This window comes from Neoarius graeffei, chromosome 23, assembly GCF_027579695.1.
Source record: "Neoarius graeffei isolate fNeoGra1 chromosome 23, fNeoGra1.pri, whole genome shotgun sequence".
NCBI lineage: Eukaryota > Metazoa > Chordata > Actinopteri > Siluriformes > Ariidae > Neoarius > Neoarius graeffei.
The window spans coordinates 50,816,766-50,843,635 of record NC_083591.1 but is presented as its reverse complement, the minus strand read 5'-3'; the positions used below and the strand labels follow the sequence as shown (position 1 = coordinate 50,843,635).

The 26,870-nt window shown below is 39.7% G+C and overlaps 1 protein-coding gene across 2 annotated transcripts; it reads left to right on the top strand.

The window, feature by feature from the left end:
* The first annotated feature begins 437 nt into the window (after positions 1–437).
* Positions 438–22,007, top strand: LOC132871826 ((Lyso)-N-acylphosphatidylethanolamine lipase-like). 2 transcript variants are annotated; one of them, XM_060906360.1, is made up of 9 exons: positions 3,334–3,752; positions 4,868–4,954; positions 7,281–7,369; positions 7,503–7,607; positions 8,674–8,962; positions 15,358–15,542; positions 15,652–15,763; positions 21,373–21,562; positions 21,695–22,007. In XM_060906360.1, exons 3-9 carry the CDS (start codon positions 7,330–7,332, stop codon positions 21,782–21,784), a joined length of 1,011 nt encoding a protein of 336 aa, XP_060762343.1. In that variant the 5' UTR covers positions 3,334–3,752; positions 4,868–4,954; positions 7,281–7,329; the 3' UTR covers positions 21,785–22,007. The 2 variants fall into 2 exon arrangements, with proteins under 2 accessions (XP_060762342.1, XP_060762343.1); XM_060906359.1 differs by lacking the exons at positions 3,334–3,752; positions 4,868–4,954 and adding an exon at positions 438–545.
* The last annotated feature ends 4,863 nt before the right edge of the window (positions 22,008–26,870 follow it).

Here is a 26,870-nt window from a genome sequence, read left to right as displayed (position 1 = left end):
AGATGGCTTCACTCTGACGAGCCTATGCGCAGAGCTCAGTGGAGCGGTAACGTAGAACGTGTCACTGCAAAAATGTCCTCCACGGAAACATTTCTTAGAACTATAGTTCCGGGACATGTTGTGGAATTTTCTATGAATTAAAAATAGATATATTACTCTGTCACAAAGCGATTTTAGCCGTTTATTATTTCATCAGGCATATAATTAATTTATATAATTCTGCAGTTAAAAATAAACGACAACACAGGACTGCTGTCTGGAGTCAGTCAGCTGACTGTTAAATGTCCAGGTTACATAACAAGAGTGTGAAGTTACTACAGTAACGTTGTTGTTTTTATTGTTGGCTGGAAAATTATAAAAGATACAGGCTAATAAACTTGTCTTTTATTATCCACGGCTTTGCTACGAGAGTCAATGGGGGTCTCCACTTCCGGAAAGATACCGACTTCCGCTGTGACGCAACAATGAATCGTGGGAAGAGTTCTGGAAAGTTGTGTGAATGTTATTCAGTTAAGAAGCAGAATGCAAGAAGAGAACGGATTAGAGTGAGTCATGTGTTATTGTTGTAATAGTATTGAGCTTTTATTGGTATCGATAAGCTAACAAGCTTTAGGTAGAATTAAATGTTAAGAAATGTCAATCAGTCTCAGGGCTTCACTAAGCATCATTAGTGCTGAGTCATACTGTTGAAACTGGGCTTGTTGAATTCAGAATTGAATGCTAAACAATGTACTTTTTGCAGAATTAAAATGTTTATCCGTTCTTAAGCTATTACAGATCATAAATTGAAAGAGATGGCTTAATTTATTTATATATATATATATATATATATATATATATATATATATATATATATATATATAATTTTATTTATTTATTTTTAGAAAACTGCCATAATAGAGCAGCGGCTACAATTTTGGCCATTACAAAGGTAGAAAAGGCGTTCAATATGTAAATTAGTCATGAATAATTAATCAGACTGCCACGATTACTTAGCATATCAGATCACGTGACACCTTTATCCACAGTTTGACACCCAGATTATTATATATTTAAAATATGTGGTATTAAATTTAACAAAGCACGGTTTTTATTTAAAATTTGTTTTACATAGACTTATATTTAGTACAAAATATCTTTTATATAAATATATCGGGGGGCGGCACGGTGGTGTAGTGGTTAGCACTGTCGCCTTACAGCAAGAAGGTCCTGGGTTCGAGCCCCGGGGCCGGCGAGGGCCTTTCTATGTGGAGTTTGCATGTTCTCCCCGTGTCCGCGTGGGTTTCCTCCGGGTGCTCCGGTTTCCCCCACAGTCCAAAGACATGCAGGTTAGGTTAACTGGTGACTCTAAATTGACCGTAGGTGTGAATGTGAGTGTGAATGGTTGTCTGTGTCTATGTGTCAGCCCTGTGATGACCTGGCGACTTGTCCAGGGTGTACCCTGCCTTTCGCCCGTAGTCAGCTGGGATAGGCTCCAGCTTGCCTGCGACCCTGTAGAAGGATAAAGCGGCTAGAGATGATGAGATGAGATAAATATATCAATGTCGTTGCTTATGTAAATAAGAAATGAACTGTTTAACCTGCATCAGAAAATCTTTCTGTTCCACTTTCTTAGTATTTTCATAGAAGGGTCCGTCTCAGAAACTGGGTACTGTGGGGGTCCCCCACTAAGGGCCCGTCCACACGAGTACGCGGCCTCACCCAATACGCTATCGTTTTTGAAAAAAAATCTCCGTAAACACGGCGTCGTTTCCAGAAATATCTGCATCCACACGGATTCACTGGAAACGACCCCAAACGCTGTAGTACATATGCCAGACCTGTATGCAGCGCTGTGACGCCGCCACACCAATACACTAAAACCAGAAGAGAAGCCATGGAGCATGCGTATAAAGGTCACGCGCTGTTTACAAACAAGCTCATAACACGAGAAGAGGACAATCACGGCCAGCGCAACTCTGAGAGGAAGAGGAGAGTCTTTTGTGTGGACCGACAATGAAGTGGAATTTCTACTTCATGTCACATTGGACGTTTCTGCAGTACGAGCACAAGCCTGTAGTCCGCCATTATTGTTATGACGCGTCTAGCGGCGGCGGCTGAGGTTAAAGGTTAGAGAGGCGGGCTTATACGTCATCGTTTCTGAAAAAATCCGCATTCGCCGTCCAGACGACTCCGGGCTATCCGGTGTTTTAGGATTTTCCCACTCTGGGACCCGTTTTCAAAAAATACTGGTTTCACACCTCGAAAAAGCCAGATCCGTCTGGACGCGAGGCCGAAACGATAAAGTATTTATGCGGATTCGACAAAAATGTACTCGTGTGGACGGGCCCTAAATATACTCGGTCAATAAACTATACGGTTTTGAATGGTGATGTTGGTTTTAATTTGAAACAAAATGATGAAAGAAATAATACAGATAAAACTAAATCTTTGATGTGAATACTCCTATTCAGAATTTGGCAAAAATTCTGCAAATTTGTGGAAAAATGGCGGCTTGATCTGGGACATGATAAATGGTTGACTAGTACATCGCATTCCCTTAAAATGGTTGTAGTCCACTGAAAAGTCTACAGTTATCACTGATTGTATTTTAAGTTGTAACTTTATACACCTAAGGATTGGTGCGCTCACAGAATAATCATAACCGTAATAAAACATCATGCAAAATATTTGATCACCGTTGTAACTCCATTTTCCGCAGACCCAAAACCAATACGATCGTGTGCTTTGATCTAAACGGAAAGCCTCAGGGTCAAGGTCACGACCTCACCAAAAGTAGTAACTTAAAATCACTACGCCGTATAAAAATTTAGTTATAAATCTGCGATTTTTGTTTTTTAAAACGAAAGCTGAAAGTTAGGTATAGAATGTTTCTTACAGAATATGTTACGATGGTAGCTGGTCTTGTATGAATTTCTGAGCTATAAAATGAGCTGTGGTCTATTTTTTACCGTAGCGTGTTATTTGTGTGCGGGGAAGGACATGCATTAACAATTTGCATGTGTAGAATGGAATTTTCCACTCCAACAGTTAGAAATTGATCGTGTTTCCATTTGCGGTTTTTCTGTTACGCGGGTCAGGGTTTTTTCTAGAAAAATCTAGTATGAGGGCGCTCACCATGGCGAGGGGGGGGGGATGGTGCCGGTTGTCCCACCGTGCGAAGCCTTTGAAAAATTGAGGCTACAATGGGACATTCTGAGACATTCTTCTGTCCCGGACAGTCTTTGGCTTTCTTCTGTTTCGTGCCGCGGGATGACATCTTTAAATGCCCAAGTGTCAACAAAAACAACTCGCGAACTACTTCTGTCAAAAGCTCCCGTGCCGGTGGGTGAAAGGTCATTCAGTCTCGAGAAATCTCGCTCTACAAGTCAGCTGACCTTGTATGTAATCCATGTCAAATCTCGCGAGAGCAGCCGCGACAACTAAACAGCATGGCGCCTCAGTCTGGAAAACGCCAATTCGGATTGTTTTTGCACCGTCTGGCGGTGTATCTGCTATGATTGGAATATTTTTGGAGTAATTATAACGTATTTGATGATCAGACACATTGTCACGTGGTGTTGCTGGGATGTTTTCACGGAGAAACGATCGTTTTGAGAAAGATTGCATGTTGTGCAGTAGCATATAAGTGCATGGCCTAAGTGTGACTTGGGGTTCAATCGGCATTTTGGTAAGAGGGCGCAGCACCCCTGTTCCCCAGTTTAGACGAAAGCCTGACGCGGGTGATCTGTTCGGACGTTATCACTGAAAAGGTGAGTTTTGGCAGTTTTATTTTGTTTTAGTCTTGCAGTATAAGGCAATAGAATGTTGTTGTTTTTTCATCTTACTTTCATATTTCATAGTGCTTGCAAAATATTGGCCAAAAATACGCAACCATGGTCAATTTAGATCGAACTTTTGATAGAATCTACGGCCAGTCATTCTGCCCCGCCCCCGCCTCGTGCTCTGTCCGGTGCGGTAGTGATGTCCCGTTGCTCGCGCGCCGCAGCAGAGACCCGCGCGACCTTCAGCTGGTACAGTCGCTGTTCTTTTACCAGTGCCGTTATTCTCATCTTTCCGGTGTGTTCTTGATTTTTCCATTGTGTCCTATTTCGCCATATCAAATACCCAAAATGTATCATCATATTTAAGTGAATAATCCAGGGCTTTTCAAAGTGTGGGGCGCGCCTCCCCTAGGGGGTGCCAGAGTTCTTCAGGGGGGCGCAACGTGAGGAAAAATAAACCAGAATAAGTTACTATTGCGGACATTTTGCGAACTTCAGCTAGCCTTTACCAGAGACAAAATGGATCGATTTTTAGTACCTAAAGCTACAGTGAGTGAGGAGACAGAGTCTGGGCCAAGCAAAAAAAACCAGACCCTCCAGGATTTCGCGATGTTGCGATTTGCAACTTCAACGCAAATTCAACCAATCCCCGTGAATTCAGGGCGGTGTTGCAATTATATCCAATCACCACAACTTTCACGCAAATTTGACCAAACGTTGGCGTCGTCTTGAGGTGATGTCGACAAACTACCTTCCGCCTTACTTCCGTGTATACGTTCAAGAGAAGCAGCATGCGCGCAGTGTTGCCAGATTGGGCGGTTTCAAGTGCATTTTGGTGGGTTTTGAACATATTTTGGGCTGGAAAACGTCAGCAGTATCTGGCAACACTGCATGTGCGAGTCAGTGTTTACATAGACCCCTTTCACTGACGTCACCCGAAACCGGAAGTAAACAGACCCTGCGCCATTTTGGAAGACCAACAAACTCGTGATTAGGGGAAAATAACGGCAGCGGTATGTGAACCCACGAGAATAAAGTGGAGTGGCAAACGACTTAAACAAACAAATCTGAGCTGTTTTATTTATGATTTATTGGCCCAACAGTAGACTTGAAAGAAACCTGTGTGAGACTTGGCAAAAAAACTGTGGATATAATGGATAAGTCTGTGCATGATCTGCGGACACTTTGAGGTAAGCAAACGCAAGAAATTCAGATTTAAAACATGCTAAATTGGCCCCAAGTTGATAACTGTATGAGGAGCAAGCCTCCCAGACTTCTACAATTTAATAATAATAATAATTTAGGATGGTTTGGGGCTTGCTCGCTGCTGCCAGGTTGATTGTTGAGTAGCCTGACTGTTTTGTTTTTTTTTCCTTTTCCTTTTTACTCCGTTGTACGAACTTCAACCTGCCGTTACTCCAAAAGTACTGAACAGATCTTAACCAGATGAAATTTTTTTTGGAAAGCAGAGATTATAAGCTTTTTAATGATCGTGTTCACGATAAAAAATATCCAAGAGTTAAGCAATGACAGGTTTGGAAACTTAGATGAGCGTCTGCATGGACAATTTTCACAGCACGGCCAGCGAGCATCTGATACGGCTACATGCTGTACTCGTATTATACTTAAAGCCATTACCCAACATTCTTCTATCCACATTCACTGGATATGAGCAATCGCGTGCTCTGATTGGCTACTCTACTACTAGGATATCAGCTCATATCATGTAAAGCATGAGTAGAGAAAAACAAAATGGCGACGCGTGTTGCTGAGCCAGCCAAGGACAAAAAAAACCCTCTATTCGAAAACAAAACCCTAAAAATTACAAAAAATAGCAACAAAATATGGAATAAAAGTATTTGATGGTAAGAACGTATCATTTTTTATTTTACAAGAATTATAATAATATAATAATTTTATTATTATTATTAGCATTTTTCACAAATTGCTCCTGTCATTTCGCCAGTTTGTTTACGTTCTAAGCGGAAATTATTTTGTCGGATGCTTTGCATAAAGTTTTTATTTATCGAATTTGCTAAAAAATAAAAATGCTCTGTTTCTCAAAATCTAGTGAATGTGGATAGAATAAAACAGTTATTCCACTCAATCCTTTTTTTGAATTTTGAAAGAGAAAGATGTGTTGAACGTCCGAAAGGAATGTGTAATAATAATAATAATAATAATAATAATAATAATTAATAATAATGGCTAGCTTTTTTTCATGGTTTATCAGATATATTCCATTCAGCTACTCGTCTTTGAGTCGTTCCGTATCATGCTAGCTGAATGGAATATATCTGATATACACTACCGTTCAGGCGGCACGGTGGTGTAGTGGTTAGCGCTGTCGCCTCACAGCAAGAAGGTCCTGGGTTCGAGCCCCGGGGCCGGCGAGGGCCTTTCTGTGTGGAGTTTGCATGTTCTCCCCGTGTCCGCGTGGGTTTCCTCTGGGTGCTCCGGTTTCCCCCACAGTCCAAAGACATGCAGGTTAGGTTAACTGGTGACTCTAAATTGACCATAGGTGTGAATGTGAGTGTGAATGGTTGTCTGTGTCTATGTGTCAGCCCTGTGATGACCTGGCGACTTGTCCAGGGTGTACCCCGCCTTTCGCCCGTAGTCAGCTGGGATAGGCTCCAGCTTGCCTGCGACCCTGTAGAAGGATAAAGCGGCTAGAGATAATGAGATGAGATGAGACACTACCGTTCAAAAGTTTGGGGTCACCCAGACAATTTTGTGTTTTCCATGAAAAGTCACACTTTTATTTCCCACCATAAGTTGTAAAATGAATCGAAAATATAGTCAAGACATTTTTCTGGCCATTTTGAGCATTTAATCGACCCCACAAATGTGATGCTCCAGAAACTCAATCTGCTCAAAGGAAGGTCAGTTTTATAGCTTCTCTAAAGAGCTCAACTGTTTTCAGCTGTGCTAACATGATTGTACAAGGGTTTTCTAATCATCCATTAGCCTTCTGAGGCAATGAGCAAACACATTGTACCATTAGAACACTGGAGTGAGAGTTGCTGGAAATGGGCCTCTATACACCTATGGAGATATTGCACCAAAAACCAGACATTTGCAGCTAGAATAGTCATTTACCACATTAGCAATGTATAGAGTGGATTTCTGATTAGTTTAAAGTGATCTTCGTTGAAAAGAACAGTGCTTTTCTTTCAAAAATAAGGACATTTCAAAGTGACCCCAAACTTTTGAACGGTAGTGTACCATGCAATGCCAGCCAGTATTATTTCTCTGTGGTCGGCTGAAATGCTCGACTCAACAAAGCTGCTCATGATCTAAACAACCTTTACATCTGAACTTTGAATCGTTTATCCCAACAAGAAGCTCAAACCCACAGAAAGCTTTGCTGTGAATGTCGTACCACTGATGTGTTTGCTAGAACGTGACTAGGCGATGGGTTAAAGGAACTAAAGGTGTGGCGCGTGACTCAGTGCTATTGTGTGCTTTTGTGCCTTATTGATTCATCAGCTATTTATTGCTTCTTCCTTTCTTTAGGTCAAACTCTGAGAACTGGTCCTGGTGGCCATCTTGGCAGCCAACATCTATGTCCTTGCTGAAGCGTGCAGAGGCTAAAATTCTTGCCTGTATGTGCCAGAAAATATCTTAATATTACCTGGATGTAGTCCGACATTCGTGATTCGGTATCGCTTTCAATAACATAGCTGTTGTTTCTTTACACTGGTCCTGATTAAACTTTATCCATCTTCCTTTATTAAGGTATTAAGAATGAAGTGCGGTCCCAATTTATCACGTTGCCAAATCAAAACAGAATCTGGACCGTGATCGTGAGGAACAAGGCAACACGCAAACCTTCAGACCAAGGTACAGATCTCAGGTAGTATGTCTTTTATATGGTGAGTTTTAGGATTCATCACATCTAGACTCCTACAAACACAACAGACTTCATTAGGCCAAGAAAAAATAATTGTTTGTTTCCGGTTACCCGACCGACCGTTTAAAAAATGCCCCGACCCTAGACTTTTTTGTTAGATGTTTAAAAAAAAATGTATTTTCGCCGACCAACAATAAATTTTGAAAAAAAAAATATCTGCATTACGATTTGCATAATATTGTCGATCTGACAAGTGACTAATTCTAAAACGCATATATCGGACAAGAAACACTCATTGATTTCTCACGGCCTCAATCTGACGTCATGACCTCTTTCCGGGAAACTCCGGCTTGTGTTGTACACAACGCTAGGCATCATGGCGGCCAACGAAGTGTTCTCGATTACCGTGATCGGTTGCGACCACACGGAAGATTGTAAGACAATAAGTTCATTTTATAAGTTTTCAACTGTAAAAGAACTCTACGAACATTATCATCCTCCGCTGGACGAGTCATGCAAACAGTATACACACAGCGCCCAGGCTAACGGCGGTATCGATATCACGATGTTCTTTGTATTCATATTAAACATACAAGTTCACAACATAGTGTTCCTAATAAAGTTAAGGTTCAACATTTGTAGTTATGTTTATAGTTCCTTTAAGCGTCCGAGCACTCCATATTTTATCCATGGGCTCCGAATCCTGTATTCCACAAGCTTCACTGGTTTTCTTAGGCCTGGTTCTGGATGGTTGAGTCACAGAATGACACTTCCCCACTATGTGCCACTTTTTGTCCCACACCTAAAATTTATTTCTAAAAAAAAAACCTACCTACCCGGTATTTTGTGTGATAAAAAAAATAAAATAAAAAGACTTACCTACCTACCCTATTTTTTTTCCAAGATGTAATAGGAAACAAACAATTATTTTTTCTTGGCCTTACAGCTTTTTTTTTTTTTAATTTGTATGATTGATCATTCATCATAGTTGGTTTAAACCATCTTGTTATTTAGGCTGCTCCTTCTATAACGCATTGCTTATGTTCTTTTTATTAGCTTCTCCGATCCCCCTTGTGATGGTCCACGGCTTTGCAGGGGGAGTCGGCCTCTGGGTCCGAAATCTGGATGCTCTGAGCCACTCGCGTTCCGTCTACGCCTTCGATCTGCTCGGATTTGGGCGCAGCTCTCGCCCGGCCTTCCCCAACGACGCCACGTTAGCCGAGGAGCAGTTCGTCGAATCCATAGAACAGTGGAGGCAGAGCCTGGGTTTGGAGCGTATGATCCTATTGGGCCACAGCCTAGGAGGTTACCTAGCAACGTCATATTCCATCCAGTATCCTGAGAGGTGCTGATATGATCATTCTCTCATTTTAAACAACAGTAATAATAATACAAATACTAATATTAGAAGTTAATGTGTTTTTATTTGTATAGCGCCTTTCTCAAACCCATCATGGATTTAAAATGCTACAAAGCCGTTCTCAATTTAAAAAAAAACAAAACAGGATTTTAACCTAATTAAGGATATTTTTAGGGGTCTGATGTTCATAAATTCTTCCTGAGGTTCTTAAATGCTTTTGTTTTTCTACATATTCAGAAAAATGGCTAAATTGAGATGAGTCACTTAACAGCTTAAAGTACAGCAATATGAGGAATTTGTAATCATTAAAACACTAACATTCAGTTTGATTATTGATTCATTCGAATAGATGCGTTTTTCACATTATATAATCATATTTAACCAGGCTGATTTCAGATCAGTTTGCAGTTTGTGCTTTGCACTGGCTGCCACTGAAATTTAGAATTGAATTAAATCTAGTTATGATCATTTTTAAAGCAGTATACTCCGGGGCAAGCCCGTGTGTTATATACGCAATATGATTAAGGATCGTTCACAGTATAGTTTAAGATCCAGTAATGGCGTACTACTTCAATAATCTGCTATTAAAATTAAGAAAACCCTGGGTGACCACGCCTTTTCTGTGGCAGCACCTTGTGTATGGAACAGATTACCTTCAGAAGTTCGAAACGAATCTCGTTTTTATAGATATGAGTTTCCTGAAGGCATATTTATTTAGGTTGGGTTTTTATTAGTTTTAATTGATTGATTTATTGATTGATTGCTTTATTCCGAACAGTAAAGAAGAAAGATATTGAAAAAATGCAATAATCAAAACATCGTCATAAACAAACAGAATAGCGTAGCCACAAGGCAGTAACATAATAATGTACAGAAAGGATTAGGAAGAAGTAAATAACTTATCAAATCCTAACCCTCTATACCACCGCTAATCAAACGTCACTTTCCACCATAATAAACTATATAAACAAATGCAACAAACAAAAAACATACCAAGACATACCAACATAGTATAATATCAGAGATGCCTACTAGTACGGATTGGCCGTATTTTGTACGGAAAAGTTACATAAATACGATGTTACGGCAAACGGTGTTATTCTGTATGGAATTATTATAAAGTCTTAAAGAATTCCAGTGAGTTGTTTTTAAATGTCCAAGCGACTTTTTCAATCCATGCGCGATTCACGGCTAGGCTATTTATTTTTACGACAACCACACATGCTGTGTGTAACATGCGCAGATTCCGCACATTTGTTCGCGCTATTTTCGATACGGTAGAATGGCCGCGCATTACACCCAGTCAAAAGGGCAATGGATACGCGCACTGCAAACTGTGTAGAACTGACATTAACATCACTCATGGTGGTCGCGATGACTGCACACGGCATGTCAACTACAAAAAAAAACAAAACATATGGCGTATGCTGAAATGGCGAGTCAGGCAGAAAGTAAATCTGGGGGTATCCAGCAGTTTTTTACGAAATCTGTGGATGAAAAGACACGGAACGTGACACGTGCTGAAGCGGTGATGGTTGACCTGTGCTTGGAGTTGAACTTGCCGATTAGTGCCATGAAATGTGAGTTAAACTTATTCAGTTTCTTTTTACATGTATGATTTTTATTCACTGAAATATCAAACACTGGCTGGACTTCTTTAATTCAAAGTCTTTTCAGTGTTGCAAGTGCAAATGTACATGTAGTGTGATCAAAAACAGAATTTTATGATTAGTGTTGTTGGGATTGTGGCAAAAAATTGATCATTCCACTGTTTTAAATACAATTATAAATGCCATTTTATTCAATGTCTCTTCTGAAGCATTATGCTGAAGTATTTATATATTGGGACATTAAGATAACAATGTCGGACTCTCTTTGGCATGAAATAAGAAATTTTTTTAAAATTTTATTAGAATCCGTAAACAGGTAGAACATTTTGCCAGGCAATATAATATAATACTTTTGAGGAGTTACATTCAATACCAATGATTGGTAGCCAACCGTAATGTCTGCAAACAGGGAACACTATTGTATTTATAAAAATGTGATATATCGTATGCTCTAGAAATTTGTTGAGTGGAAATTCAGTTGAGATGGCTGCTCGCGTTTTGTTTATTCAATTCACACAAAACAGTTCTTTTTAATAATTTAAATGTTAAACATATTGGTATATACACCTCTTTATAATGGAAATGCGCATAAATTAATGTTACTGAAAGTTATTCCAAAATACTGAAAAATGTTTTCAAGAATACTGAAATTCAAAATTTGGGGTAGGCATCTCTATAATATCGACCACATCAAATCATATATACAGATACTTATGTTATACATATATACACACATACAGTACATGCATATACACATACCTATAACTATACACATATCCATATGTACACAGACACCCATATCATAATTATGCATATTATGCTTATATATTATATACAGTTGTGCATATATGCATACATACACACAATACTCATTATGATTTTATATATATATATATATATATATATATATATATATATATATATATATAAATAAAATGTATCCGTACGTACCCATACCCACATATATACACTTATATTATCAATAGAATGTTATTGTAATTCCTCCTCCCTATACCTCATAAAGATCTGTTCCTTATACCTTTTTTTGAACTGGTTTATAGTTGTACATTTCATGAGCTCCACATTCAAACTGTTCCATATTTTACTCCACAAATAGAAATACTGAACATTTTTAACGTTGTCCTAGCACTGCGAATTTTAAATTTCAGTTTCCCCCTAAAATTATAGCCCCCCTCTCTATCCGAGAACATTATTTGGATATTCCTTGGTACTTTATAATTCCTCACTTTGTACATTATTAGGGCAGTTTTATATTCTATAATATCCCTGAATTTTAAACATTTAGAATTTAAGAACAGTGAATTAGTATGATCTCGGTAACCAGCACTATGAATTATTCTTATAGCTCTTTTTTGAAGTATAGTTATTGCATGAAGTGAACATTTATACGTATTTCCCCACACCACTGAGCAGTAATTTAAGTACGGTAAAACCAGGGAACAGTAAAGAATGGGGAGTGAATTATAGTCCAGGACGTGCTTAGCTTTACTCAACACAGATATGCTTCTTGATAGTTTCATTAGTATGTATTTTATATGTGATTTCCAAGTAATTCTATCATCTATTATTACCCCAAGAAATTTATTATTAGAAACTCTTTCAATATCAACACCATCTACCTGTACATTTATTGCCCTATTTATTTTATAATTACTAAATAACATGATTTTTGTTTTAGACAGATTTAATGATAATTTATTTCGATCAAACCAACTTTTTAACCTGCACAATTCTGAAGAGATTGTTTTCTAACTCATGTAAATTTGTTCCAGAACAAAATATATTCGTGTCATCTGCAAATAATACCATCTTAAATATCTTTGATACATTGCACATATCATTTATATAAAGAATAAACAGTTTAGGACCCAACACTGACCGCATAGTTCTTATGAAGCTATCGAATAGAAGCTAAGGAATCATATTGTTGTTGTTATTATTAATGAATTTGAATTTCTGATATGTTTGTTTTTTCATTACATGTATTTATCTTGAATATCTTTTTGAACATAGGACAGTTATCATAGTTATTATTGGATACGTCACAATAGGATATTTTATTATTTATAGATTTTATAGCAATCAGAGGGCGTTTTACCAGAGATCATTACCACAAGCTATTTTATATCTTTGTCATATTTTATGTTGATTTTAATCTCGTAATGCACATTTGATCATATTAATATGTAAATTTGCACAATAGAAGCATTATTATTATTATTATTATTATTATTAGAGCAGCGGCTACAATTATCGACACCTTAACGATCTTTTGGCCGTTGCAAAAGTAGAAAAGGCTTTCAATACGTAAATTGTGCATGAATAATTACTCAGACTTCCACTGAAGAAAAAAAAAAGAGTTGATTCCCGATTACTTGGCGTATCAGATCACATGACACCGTTCCACAATTATCGACATCCAGATGTTTATTTTAAAAAAAATAGTTACGTGGTATTAAGTGAACAAAACATGGTTTTCCTTTAAAATTTGTTTTACGTAGGCTTAGTATAAAATATCTTTTATATAAATATCTGGATGTCGGTGTGTACATAAATAAGGAAGTAATTCTAATGTTTGTAAAGAAATGAACTGATAATGTTTAACCTGTGTCAGAAAATCTTTTTGTTCCACTTTCTAAGTATTTTCATAGATCACATTTTGTTAATCATTCATCGTTGTTTGTATTAATTTCTAGTTTTGTAGTTTATCACTAAGGCCCTGTCCACACGGCAACGGATTCAGGTGAATCCGATACAATTGTTTATCGTTTCGGCCTGGCGTCCACACGGCACCGGCGTTTTGGGTGCCCCAAAACACAATCTTTTGAGAACGGGTTCCAGAGTGGAAAGATCTGGCAACGTTGCCGTTGCGAAGTCGTCTGGATGAGTAGAACGGATTTGTTTACGATGACGTCACAACCACATGACTGTGAGTGCTTCACACCGGGTAGAAGTGTAACGAAGTCGATGCGAGTTGTCAACAAATCCTATAACTTGGTTCATGAAACGCGCTTACAAAATATTTTCACTGTGAATATTTATTGTGTAATGGTGCAAAGTGAGAGAGAGAATAGCCCTTAGGGCAGAGTCAATCCCGCCAGCAAAAATAGGGAAAAAAAGGAGCGATCTCACCTCTTCAGATGTTGGTTTAAGTCCTACAATACATTCCTCAAAAAGGGCGTAGAAGAACAAATTAATCCATCAACGTGTAGCATTCAATTTATTACGGACCATTAAAGACGCCGCCTTCCGCGTAGAATCATACGTCATCCTCGCCGCCATATTGGATGGGTCAAAGCGGAGAATAAAGATGCCTCATTCATGTGCTGCGTTTAACTGTACCAACAGGTTTACCATCCAAACAAGATCACATGGGATTACCTTTCATACGTGAGACTGGAAAAATACTTTTCATTGTATTTGGTCATTATAATGTAATTTTATGAACAGATTTTTCTGACTTTGTGGCTAATATGAAGTCTCGCACATAATAGTTTATGCGCATGCGTCCTTACTACTTCTATTGTTCTGGTGTCTCCGAAGGGACCGTCTTACAGCGCCCCTAGAGGTGTGGCATGTGTATTGCATCGTTTTCAGCAAGTGTTGCGTTGCCATATGGACCTGATATTTTACTGATCGTTGCCCATGTGGACGCGATATTTTTTTAAATAACATCTCGTTGCCGTTGTCGTGTGGATATAGCCTAAATGTCAACAGGGAATTGAAATTGTAACCACATGAAAATCCAGGTCAAAGGTCGCATCTCATTCCTCGAACCAAACTATAAAATGTCTACTGATATTGTGATATGTGGTAGATATTTACAACAAACTGCAAAAAAGATATATATTTTCTGAATGGAATAGAAAAATCTGAATATTTCGAGCATGTAATTTTTTTATATACTGGGAATTTAATTCTATTTATTGCAGTTGGATTCTACATTTTATGAAGCAGAAAAAAAATTATAAATCACAGCACTTTTTTTTTAAAGTACTTCATGAGTACTTCAACAATGTGACACAAAGATCGATCCATAAGTTGTAAACGTCCCTTAATTCCACAGCGTGTTGGTAATGGTGGACACCGGTGAAAGTGATCACTATTATCGACACCTCACGTGACTTCTCAAACGTGCGTTTAAATACAAACTGGCGACTGAGAAATGAAAGAGTAAGAAACAAAGTAGGTTTCGACGAGGAGGTCATGAAATATCTGTGAATTTGATCAGTAAAAACACGTCCATGATCTTTCCACCGTGCTTACCTGCGATGATGTACGGGTTTTCCGAAAAATTACTGATTGTGCTAAAAAAAAAAATTTTTTTTTAAAATTCCATCTCTGGTAACGAGCTGTGTCGTCAGACGACAAGATCAAAGGGCGAGGGGGGAGGGGTCTTCCGGTTGATTGATTAACCAATAATGATAACTGTTGTAACTGAAACTCACCTTTTGTAAAATTGTTTTTATTGGTAAATCTGAAAAGGTGTCGATAATTATGGACTGTCGATAATTGTAGCCGCCGCTCTATTATTATTGTTGTTATTTCAAAGAATGCTAAATGTCCCAAAATAAAACAGAAGCAGGTTAACTAAAATATATATGAATTATAAAAAAGAAATCTCAAGAAAGAACTGGAAAACATGAAGCATGCAGATGTGAAAGTGATAGCTCTAATATTGTCACATTGAAAACGACTGTCCTCAGGTATTCATGAATAACATGCCTACGTCGTGTCCTTGTTCCTTAGGGTCAGGCACCTCATCCTCGTGGATCCCTGGGGCTTCCCGGAGAAACCACAGCCTCAGCAGGAAGGCTCGTCAGCTCAGGTTCCGGGGATCAAGAGACCGGGGGTGCCTCACTGGGTGAAAGCAGTCGCGTCTGTCTGGAGTTTGTTCAATCCTCTGGCCATCATCAGATTAGCAGGACCATGGGGTGAGACGCAGCCAGAATTGCATGTCAATTAAACCTCGCTCTTTACTCGTCGGTGTAAACGTATCAAACGATTCTCAGTTAATTATGTTGATGGTGTTTTTCGGTTCAGGTCCAGGCCTGGTGAACAGATTCCGACCTGATTTCAGAAGCAAGTTTGAGGATCTTTTTGACGATAACACCATTACTGATTATCTCTATCACTGTAACGCACAAACGCCCAGGTAACGCCAAATCACTGCATTTTTCTCTTTTTAATGTGGTCTGCTCAGAATCCACTAGAGGGCAGTATGATGCAAGTTCGACAGGTTTACACCAGTCGATGAGTCAGATGAGATATTCATCCCCAAAAGCAATAGCAAGTAATGATTTATTCTGCAACGCAACCAGTTTCCTGGGATTCTGGTGATACGACGCAGCATCGAACGCATTTAATTTAAAAAATAATCAGATAATTGCGGGAAAAAAACCCATTGGGGGCAGGAATTTGATCAGCGTATTTACATTCAAATAATTCACATAGTCAGATAATGATTTAACCTCTAGATGTACATGAATTCATTTTTTTAGTCGCCTCACTAGTGATTTAATCTATTTAGACATGATCTTCTTTTGGCTGCTCCCGATTAGGGGTCGCCACAGCGGATCTTTCGTCTCCATTGCTCCCTGTCTTCCATAGCCTTCTCTACCACCCCTGCCACTTTCATGTCCTCTCTCACCACATCCATGTATCTCCTCTTTGGCCTTCCTCGTTTTCGTGTGCCTGGCAGCTCCATCCTCAACATTCTCCTTCCCACATGCTCCGCATCTCTTCTCAGGATGTGCCCGTACCATCGCAGTCTCATCTCTCTTAGCTTAATTCCCAAGCTCTCCACATGTGCTGTCCCTCTGATGTGCTCGTTCCTTATCCTGTCCAACCTCCCATCGCAAACCTTAACATCCTCAACTCCGCCACCTCCAACTTTGCCTCCTGTCTCTTCGTTAAGGGTACGGTCTCCAATCCGTACATCACAGCTGGTCTCACTACTGTCTTATACATCTTACCTTTCACTTTTGCTGGGACTTTCCGATCACAAATGACTCCTGAAATCCTTCTTCAGCTGCTCCACCCTTCCTGCACTCTCTTTCTCACCTCACTATCGCAGCCCCCATTTTCCTGCACAGTTGACCCCAGGTACTTGAATTCACCAACTTTCTTTACATCTACTCCTTGCATCTTCACTGCATTCTCATCGCCGTTCTCATTGATGCACATGTATTCTGTTTTGCAATCTATTTAGACATAACGAAAAAAAATTCTATCTCCGGTAACATAGCTTGTTACCGGAGATGGAATTTTTTTTTTCGTTATCATGTCTAAATAGATTAAATCACTAGTCAGATAATGATCACCTGTGTATTTATACTAAAATAATTTTTAGTATAAATACACAGGTGTTTTTTTTTTTTTTTTTTTTTAAATTGAAAAAAAATCTTTTTTTTTTTTTTTTCAAACTTTAAAACCAGCATGCAAATGTAATAACGGTGTGGCGTGGACTTGTCACTTATCTACGCCGACTCACACAAAATACTTTGAAAAAGTAGATTCGTCAGAGTAGTTAAGTAACAATTATTCACCAAAGGCGAGGTGAATGTCGGTGATTATTATACATACAGGACACTTTTTCGATGGAATAAAAGCACGTGTTCTATTCCCTTCTAGCACATTTCATTCATTTCGACATTGTTAGCGTATCACTTCTCCTACGTGTATTACGTCACTCTACCCAGTGGAGAATGAGCGTTGAATATGGTTTGCGATATCGCATGGTTGTCAAGACAACATGATGTCGGAGAAGTAAAACTTCCACGCTAGCGAGCGACTGGGACAATTTGTAAACAAACACGGTCGCCAAGTTTGCTTCGTTAACTACGAAAGATTTTGAGAGAAGTTTGAAAGAGAAAGACGCATTGAACACCTGAAAGGAATGTGTACGAATAATAATATCAGCCCTGCGATGACCTGGCGACTCGTCCAGGGTGTACCCCGCCTCTCGCCCATAGTCAGCTGGGATGGGCGACAGCTTGCCTGCGACCCTGTAGAACAGGATAAGCGGCTAGAGATAATGGATGGATGGATAATAATAATATTGGACGGCTTTTTTTTTTTCCATGTTATATCAGATATTTTCCATTCAACTAGCATGATGTTGAACGAGTCGAAAATGAGTAGCTGAATGGAATATATCTGATATACCATGAAAAAAAAGCCAGCCAGTGTTGGTTAAATAATACCCGAGACGAAGTTATTCACTGAGCCTGAGGCAGATAATTGTTTTAGTATAAATACACAGGTGATTTTTTTTTTTTTTTTTTAGAAAAAAAAAATCTTTTCTTCGAACTTCAAAAGCAGCACACAAATGTACGTAATAACAGTGTGGCGCAGGCTTATTATTTTTTTAAATTTTACTTATTAGTTTATTTGTCAGGGCGGCACGGTGGTGTAGTGGTTAGCGCTGTCGCCTCACAGCAAGAAGGTCCGGGTTCGAGCCCCGTGGCCGGCGAGGGCCTTTCTGTGCGGAGTTTGCATGTTCTCCCCGTGTCCGCGTGGGTTTCCTCCGGGTGCTCCGGTTTCCCCCACAGTCCAAAGACATGCAGGTTAGGTTAACTGGTGACTCTAAATTGACCGTAGGTGTGAATGTGAGTGTGAATGGTTGTCTGTGTCTATGTGTCAGCCCTGTGATGACCTGGCGACTTGTCCAGGGTGTACCCCGCCTTTCGCACGTAGTCAGCTGGGATAGGCTTCAGCTTGCCTGCAACCCTGTAGAAGGATAAAGCGGCTAGAGATAATGAGATGAGTTTATTTGTCAGGGACAATGCAGCGCACATTATTACATACATAATATCACAGTCAATGCCATAACAATATGTGTAGATGTGTTGCATAAAAGGTTTCTAGCCAATTGGCTAATTTGCAACCCCAGTCCCTGGTCAGACCTTTCTAAAAAATAAAAAATAGTCCAAATATAATTTTTAAAAGCGCAGCATAGTGTGAGTTACACAGTAACAGCGGATATATTGGATACCAATACATTGCATCAACATTTCACAGAATCATGACCATATCACAAGAGCAGCGCACCGTATGCATGTGTGCAGTTGCCGTTGCTTCCCCCCCTTTTTTTTCTTTCTTATACAACATTAAGCACATCACAAAAACAGCACATCGCACAACAACATGAACCCCAAGCGCCCAGCCGCTCACACCTGCCCCACCTACACTCACCCCGACACTGAGGGGCCCGGACCGCTACGTATTTAGCTCCCATACCCAGACCCCCGGCAGCCATGCACGAACAGCCAGGCGTCCAGCACGGACAACACACCACAACAGTGTATGCATGCACATGCACATGCACGCGCCTCTGCCCCTGCACCCATGGTCCTGACTCAGTGATTACATGTTTGGTTTTCTTTCAGCCAGTATTTCAGAATCAGAAACACTTTAAAACACTTTAATTGCCAGGTATGTGGACACACACGAGGAATTTGACTCCGGTTCACTTAGCTCTCATAGTACAAAACAGATTAAAAAAGCGTAGACACAAAACAAGCAAACAACAACAACAAAAATAGGTGCATAGTACAAAGTAATCCAGGTAAGTCAAGTATGGAATTGTTAAATAAATATAAAGTATACAGTGTGCACAGAATGACGGTATAAGTGTTCAGATATTTTGCAAGTGATATTACTGATATATGAATCTGGATTTTAGCTGTTCATCACAGAAAGGATTTCCCTTTTGGTGCAATATGGTGCATAGTGCAAAGATGAATAGTAAATTTAAATAAGTATAAATATAAGTAACAGTGGGCGGCACGGTGGTGTAGTGGTTAGCGCTGTCGCCTCACAGCAAGAAGGTCCGGGTTCGAGCCCCGTGGCCGGCGAGGGCCTTTCTGTGTGGCGTTTGCATGTTCTCCCCGTGTCCGCGTGGGTTTCCTCCGGGTGCTCCGGTTTCCCCCACAGTCCAAAGACATGCAGGTTAGGTTAACTGGTGACTCTAAATTGACCGTAGGTGTGAATGTGAGTGTGAATGGTTGTCTGTGTCTATGTGTCAGCCCTGTGATGACCTGGCGACTTGTCCAGGGTGTACCCCGCCTTTCGCCCGTAGTCAGCTGGGATAGGCTCCAGCTTGCCTGCGACCCTGTAGAAGGATAAAGCGGCTAGAGATAATGAGATGAGAATGAGATAATTAACAGTGAGCGCAGAATGACGGTATGAGTGTGCAGATATTTTGCAAGTGATATTTAGGGCTGGGAATCGATCCAGATTTCCTGGATCGGTTCGATTCCGATTCACAAGGTCACGATCCGATTCGATATCGATTTACTTAGATATTGCTGGATTGTCACTTTAAAGTAAAAACTGTCCCTATTGACAGGAACAGCCCCATGTGTGTTTGTGCATGTAATTTCACACCAAATGCCTTCTCCAGTGCAGTTTGATTCGCTGCGGGTTTAGCTGAAACTGTGTCGGCGTGGTGCCTGGATAAGTGGTTGCGGAGATTGGTTGTATTGCCACTATATTTTACCTCTGTGTGGCACAGTTTGCACACTGCTTTTGTTCTGTCAACTTAGTCTCTGTCCTCATAACGTTTGAATCCAAAGTAATGCCATACATCAGCTTTCAGGCCAGGATTTCCCGGGAAACATTGATTTTCGTGACGTCGCGTGCGGGACGCCTCCTTCTGAATCCTACGTCAGCGCTGGTTTGTTTATGAGAAAACGACCTGGTGCTTTTCTGCAAATTTCTTCAACGTTATCGCGTAATTATTAAAATGGTTAGCAAATGTATCGTAGGAGGGTGTAGCAACACCAATCATGATGGGATTAGTACTCATCGTTTCCCAAAAGACCGGACAATGAGAGAGAAATGGGAGCGCTTGGTGTACACAGGCTGTGCACTGAAACCGTGCAAAGCTCGCGCAGCCTGCTGGCGCTTCCGCAGGTGACGTCACGAATCTGGCTCCAGACTCCCTTGGGATTTTTCCAGACGCGTTTTGTTATTTTATTTTTTTCTGCTGTAGACAGATGGCCTTGTGCAAAATCACCCTTCTGGATGAGTGTGTAAAGGGACATACTTTCATATAAAAAACATGAAATTGGTCCAGAATATGCACTTTTAATGTGATATTTTATTTTTAAAAAAATCACTGGTGTATTTATACTAAAACGATTATCCGCCTCAGACTCGGTGAATAATTGTTAAATAACAGCATTCGGTCATGTTTATTTCTGTATAGTTTCATTTACTGAACAAGCACAATCGATATACGAAGTATTTCATGTCAGATGGTTGTAAAAAATCGATTTACGTTTACTAGTTGATGAAGAATCAGTTTTTTTTGGCTGCAAATTGCATCCAATGCTGTTATTCTTTAAAACATATGTATTTTGATCCTAAGACAGAGATGATTGTTGATGAGCTTTTTGTTGTTTTTTTGCGCTTCAATCTAGAAAATAAGTCCAGATACCGGATTTAATAATAAACATCAACTGAATAACCTGATGATCATTTTATAAAAATTGAATCCAGTTGATTTATTTATTAGGATGCTGTTTATTAATATGACGACTTCAATTATATGGTCCCTCCGACAGTGAAATAAATAATCAGATTATTAACCTGCATGTAAACACACTCATTGAATGATCAGTGTGACTGGTAATGATGTCGAATCAGTTAATGGTTCCCTCTCGCTGTTCAGAGAGGTTTGGAAACATTTTGTTAGATACTTGCGTTATCTAAGTCTGTGTCTGTCTGTATGTGTCTTCTGCTCCGTCTCTGTCTCAGTGGGGAGGTGGGATTCAGAGCCATGTTAGCGTCTCTTGGTTGGGCAAAGAGGCCGATGGTGCAACGAGTGAACCTGCTGCCACCCTCGATGCCCGTCACTATGGTGTACGGCTCACACTCGTGGGTGGACAGTTCCACAGGCAGCCAGGTCGCCCAGATCAGGGGCCCCCAGAGCCCCACACAGGTGGTGGTGAGTCTCAGAAAGCCATCACTTCATTCACATTTTCCAAAAACAATCCATTTTCTGATCCTAAAATGTTATGGCTGCTATTTGAGAGATTTGGATGAAGAAAAAAAGCTCAACTTTGTTTGTTTCTCACAGTTGATTGATGAAGCATCTCATCATGTCTATGCAGACCAGCCTGAGGAGTTCAACCAAGTGGTCGAGAACATCTGCAGGACTGTTGTCTGAATGTGAGCACAACGGAATGATGGATAGTTTTTATGTCGGGAATGTACAATAGATTTATAGCGTTACAGTAAAGATAACTATAATCCCAGGTCCAGATTTGCAACTCTGATTTTATAGATTTGCAATTTATAAACTCATGGCTTCATCGTTGTTTGTCTATGATATATATATAATTTTTTTTTCTCACAATAAAATACAACCCCGATTCCAAAAAAGTTGGGACAAAGTACAAATTGTATATAAAAACGGAATGCAATAATTTACAAATCTCAAAAACTGATATTGTGTTCACAATAGAACATAGACAACATATCAAATGTCGAAAGTGAGACATTTTGAAATTTCATGCCAAATATTGGCTCATTTGAAATTTCATGACAGCAACACATCTCAAAAAAGTTGGGACAGGGGCAATAAGAGGCTGGAAAAGTTAAAGGTACAAAAAAGGAACAGCTGGAGGACCAAATTGCAACTCATTAGGTCAATTGGCAATAGGTCATTAACATGACTGGGTATAAAAAGAGCATCTTGTAGTGGCAGCGGCTCTCAGAAGTAAAGATGGGAAGAGGATCACCAATCCCCCTAATTCTGCACCGACAAATAGTGGAGCAATATCAGAAAGGAGTTCGACAGTGTAAAATTGCAAAGAGTTTGAACATATCATCATCTACAGTGCATAATATCATCAAAAGATTCAGAGAATCTGGAAGAATCTCTGTGCGTAAGGGTCAAGGCCGGAAAACCATACTGGGTGCCCGTGATCTTCGGGCCCTTAGACGTCACTGCATCACATACAGGCATGCTTCTGTATTGGAAATCACAAAATGGGCTCAGGAATATTTCCAGAGAACATTATCTGTGAACATAATTCACCGTGCCATCCGCCGTCGCCAGCTAAAACTCTATAGTTCAAAGAAGAAGCCGTATCTAAACATGATCCAGAAGCGCAGACGTCTTCTCTGGGCCAAGGCTCATTTAAAATGGACTGTGGCAAAGTGGAAAACTGTTCTGTGGTCAGACGAATCAAAATTTGAAGTTCTTTATGGAAATCAGGGATGCCGTGTCATTCGGACTAAAGAGGAGGAGGACGACCCAAGTTGTTATCAGCGTTCAGTTCAGAAGCCTGCATCTCTGATGGTATGGGGTTGCATTAGTGCGTGTGGCATGGGCAGCTTACACATCTGGAAAGACACCATCAATGCTGAAAGGTATATCCAGGTTCTAGAGCAACATATGCTCCCATCCAGACGACGTCTCTTTCAGGGAAGACCTTGCATTTTCCAACATGACAATGCCAAACCACATACTGCATCAATTACAGCATCATGGCTGCGTAGAAGAAGGGTCCGGGTACTGAACTGGCCAGCCTGCAGTCCAGATCTTTCACCCATAGAAAACATTTGGCGCATCATAAAACGGAAGATAGACATTAGACAAGAATGGGTTAACATTCCTATCCCTAAACTTGAGCAACTTGTTTCCTCAGTCCCCAGACGTTTACAGACTGTTGTAAAGAGAAAAGGGGATGTCTCACAGTGGTAAACATGGCCTTGTCCCAACTTTTTTGAGATGTGTTGTCATGAAATTTAAAATCACCTAATTTTTCTCTTTAAATGATACATTTTCTCAGTTTAAACATTTGATATGTCATCTATGTTCTATTCTGAATAAAATATGGAATTTTGAAACTTCCACATCATTGCATTCCGTTTTTATTTACAATTTGTACTTTGTCCCAACTTTTTTGGAATCGGGGTTGTAGTTCCAGAAATTTCTTTCTTGCTGGATTGTAATGACTGTTTACGTCCATGTTTATATTCTTCTCATTTGTAGCATTAGAAGACTACTAAACTACTGCAAAATGTAATATTTATTCTTAATATGAAACCTAGGCACTATTAATTTATTTTAACTATTTATAATCCATTTCGAATTGCTTTCTTCCTGTTTACATTATTTGTTTTTGCTTCGAGGTGGCAGGTCATGAAATGTGATATTCACCCTTGAGTAATTGTAATGTTTTAATGTTTTGTTGTATTTTATAACCGAGAAATTGGAAAATAACAGTTTGTATGTTTTACACCTTTTCATGTGTGCTGTTTAATTGTAGTGCCTTTATTATCCACAAGATGGCTCTAAGTAGCTCCACTGTAGGTCCATTTTTGAGGATCTTGAAACTAATTCTTGTACTATTTTGGGGTTGTTTTTTACTTTTGTGTTACTGAAGCTTCCGGTCATGTGAACCGCATGTGCTTGAACATTATTGTGCTTGTTTATATCAAAGTAACACTGAGATCAACGTAAGAATACGGACTTGTGATGGAAAGGGCACATGATCGCACCCTGACGTTGCTTTATTCCACTTCCACCACAGTAACTTGCCAGTGGTTATATTTAGGGGTGGGCGATATGTATCGTCTGCGATGTCATCGTGAATGTTGTTTTGACGATGTGTAATTTTGCATTATCGAGGTTTTTTTTAATTAAGCCGCCAAAAATCAAAACAGAGCGGAGCAGACCCGGCGCCAGACACGGACTGACGGACGGGCCTTGAATTGCTTTGGGGGGGGGGGGGCACACATTTTATACGCCAAGCCAGGGCAACACAATTGTTTCTAGCAACCCAGGAGAGCAGCACAGACGTGACAAGTTAAATATTCTAAGAAACCTATAAAGCAACCAAAACAACTTTCCAAAATGTATCAAACATTGCTCAGCATATTAAAAGTTTTTTTTTTTTTTTGCTCCGCTGGCCTCACAACGCACAAAGCTGATTTCGGGTATCGACCGGAAGATGTCGTGATATGATCCCGTCCAGCAATAAAATGTGATTGGCTGAAACAGCTGTTCATTTACCCACATACCATCTGAAGAAAAATGCGATTGGTCGGTTGGTTCATTTCATTACATTAACCCATTGGTTCCCAAGAAATATTAGTCCACGTTTATAGCAATGATCCAGAAATTATTACTAGTGTTTCTGTACTCACGGATAATAATGAATGAACCGATCAGCCGATTTCGAATAGTTTCAATACATTTTAAATTGAGCACATTTTTCTTTATTATTGTTATACTGAAAAACTTTGACTTGTAGTTTACATTTTTTTTTTTTTTTTGAGGGGGAAAAAAAAACAAAGAAGAAGAAGAAGCTGTGACGGGCTCCTATCAGGCCAAGTGCGGTCACTCGCCGGCCACTTTCAGGCATCTTTTTCGGATTAGTGAGACCAGACCCTCTGAACATGAATGGGGAGATATCAATACTGGACTCTGTGAAAACTAACGGTCGCGAAGAGCATATGATTGAAATCGCCATGAAAAGCTGATTATACTTGAGTGTTAGGTTGGTTCTCATGACTCAGAAAAAGCTTTAAAATCCACTTTTCTCGTGGATTATTTTGACACTGCGCAGGCGCAGTACTTCTATAACGGCAGGAGAGGGACAGCGGAGCACGAAGGTGCAAGATGATTGGAAAGCTGTTGGTTCAGATCGACATATGATTGGTTGTTGGCAGCGGAACAGGCGGGATATTTGCAGACCCGTACTGTCGTCAGAGACGGTTGATTAGAATGTTTGCTGCCGTTACGAACTGTCAATTGAATTCATCTCATCTCATTATCTGTAGCCGCTTTATCCTTCTACAGGGTCGCAGGCAAGCTGGAGCCTATCCCAGCTGACTACGGGCGAAAGGCGGGGTACACCCTGGACAAGTCGCCAGGTCATCACAGGGCCGACACATAGACACAGACAACCATTCACACTCACATTCACACCTACGGTCAATTTAGAGTCACCAGTTAACCTAACCTGCATGTCTTTGGACTGTGGGGGAAACCGGAGCACCCGGAGGAAACCCACGCGGACACGGGGAGAACATGCAAACTCCACACAGAAAGGCCCTCGCCGGCCCCGGGGCTCGAACCCGGACATTCTTGCTGTGAGGCGACAGCGCTAACCACTACACCACCGTGCCGCCTAATTTAAAGTTGTTTAAGAAAATAAATATGGCTTTTCCTTAAATACTTGTGCCACTGCAATGATTCTTTTAGTCATTGTAATTATTGTAATCTTTAAGCAAGTGTTTTTTTTTTAAATATCGTCAAAATATCGTTATCGTTAAAATCCTAAAAAATATCGAGATATTATTTTTTGCCCATATCGCCCACCCCAGTCATATTCCAGACACTCATTTTACTCTTAAAACAAAAAAAAAAAAAAAACGCAGCTGGTCATGGTAACAAATCACAGAAACCAGAAAACGCAAACTCCTTCACATGACCCTGGAGCCCTGACTCCCTTGTCGGAAAACTTGTGACACTCGAGACTCCTTCTATAAATGTCTCCTTATAACAATTAAATCTTTACTATATAAACTATTATACACTCTTCTATGTTAAATAACACTCTTTTGTAAACGGATTTGTCATGAGGCTGAGAAAACCTGCTGCTGTAGAAAATGAATCAACATCCTCTGACCAATCAGAATCAAGAATTCAGCAACACCATAGTACAAGTCAGTTTATTAACAATAAAATACATTTGTTTGGAAAAAAATAATGGTGCATGTTGATAAATAATCTGAGTAATTAGATTTAGCTATAATAAAAAGTTTAAAATATATGCAGATTAGTCTTAACACAGGTCATTAATATTAATACTGGCTTTGTTATTTTTCTCATCAACACTAATACAGAGATGGGGAGTGGAGTAGTCAATGGTGTTCGAGCTTTTTTTAAAAGGGTATAAATCTCATTTTATATACTGTATATGGCATGTAACGATTATGTTCATGATACTAGGTTCACAATTCGATTTTCCTGCAACATTTTTTTTTTTAAATTTAATGAACATTTTTACCAAAACCAATTAACCGACTTAAATATTCCTTTTGTTAAATAAAAAGACAACTTTTGTTTTATTTTCTTAATAACAAACGACCCACATTTGTGAAGGTTGGAGTAAAATATCTCATCTCGTCTCATTATCTCTAGCCGCTTTATCCTTCTACAGGGTCGCAGGCAAGCTGAAGCCTATCCCAGCTGACTACGGGCGAAAGGCGGGGTACACCCTGGACAAGTCGCCAGG

Excerpts from the sequence above, each read along its gene's own strand:
- LOC132871826 (XM_060906359.1), top strand. The coding sequence starts at position 523 with ATGCAAGAAGAGAACGGATTAGA. Across the intron at positions 7,370-7,502 it reads AGAGGCTAAAATTCTTGCCT|GTATTAAGAATGAAGTGCGG; the intron begins GTATGTGCCAGA and ends TCCTTTATTAAG. Across the intron at positions 8,963-15,357 it reads TCCATCCAGTATCCTGAGAG|GGTCAGGCACCTCATCCTCG; the intron begins GTGCTGATATGA and ends CTTGTTCCTTAG.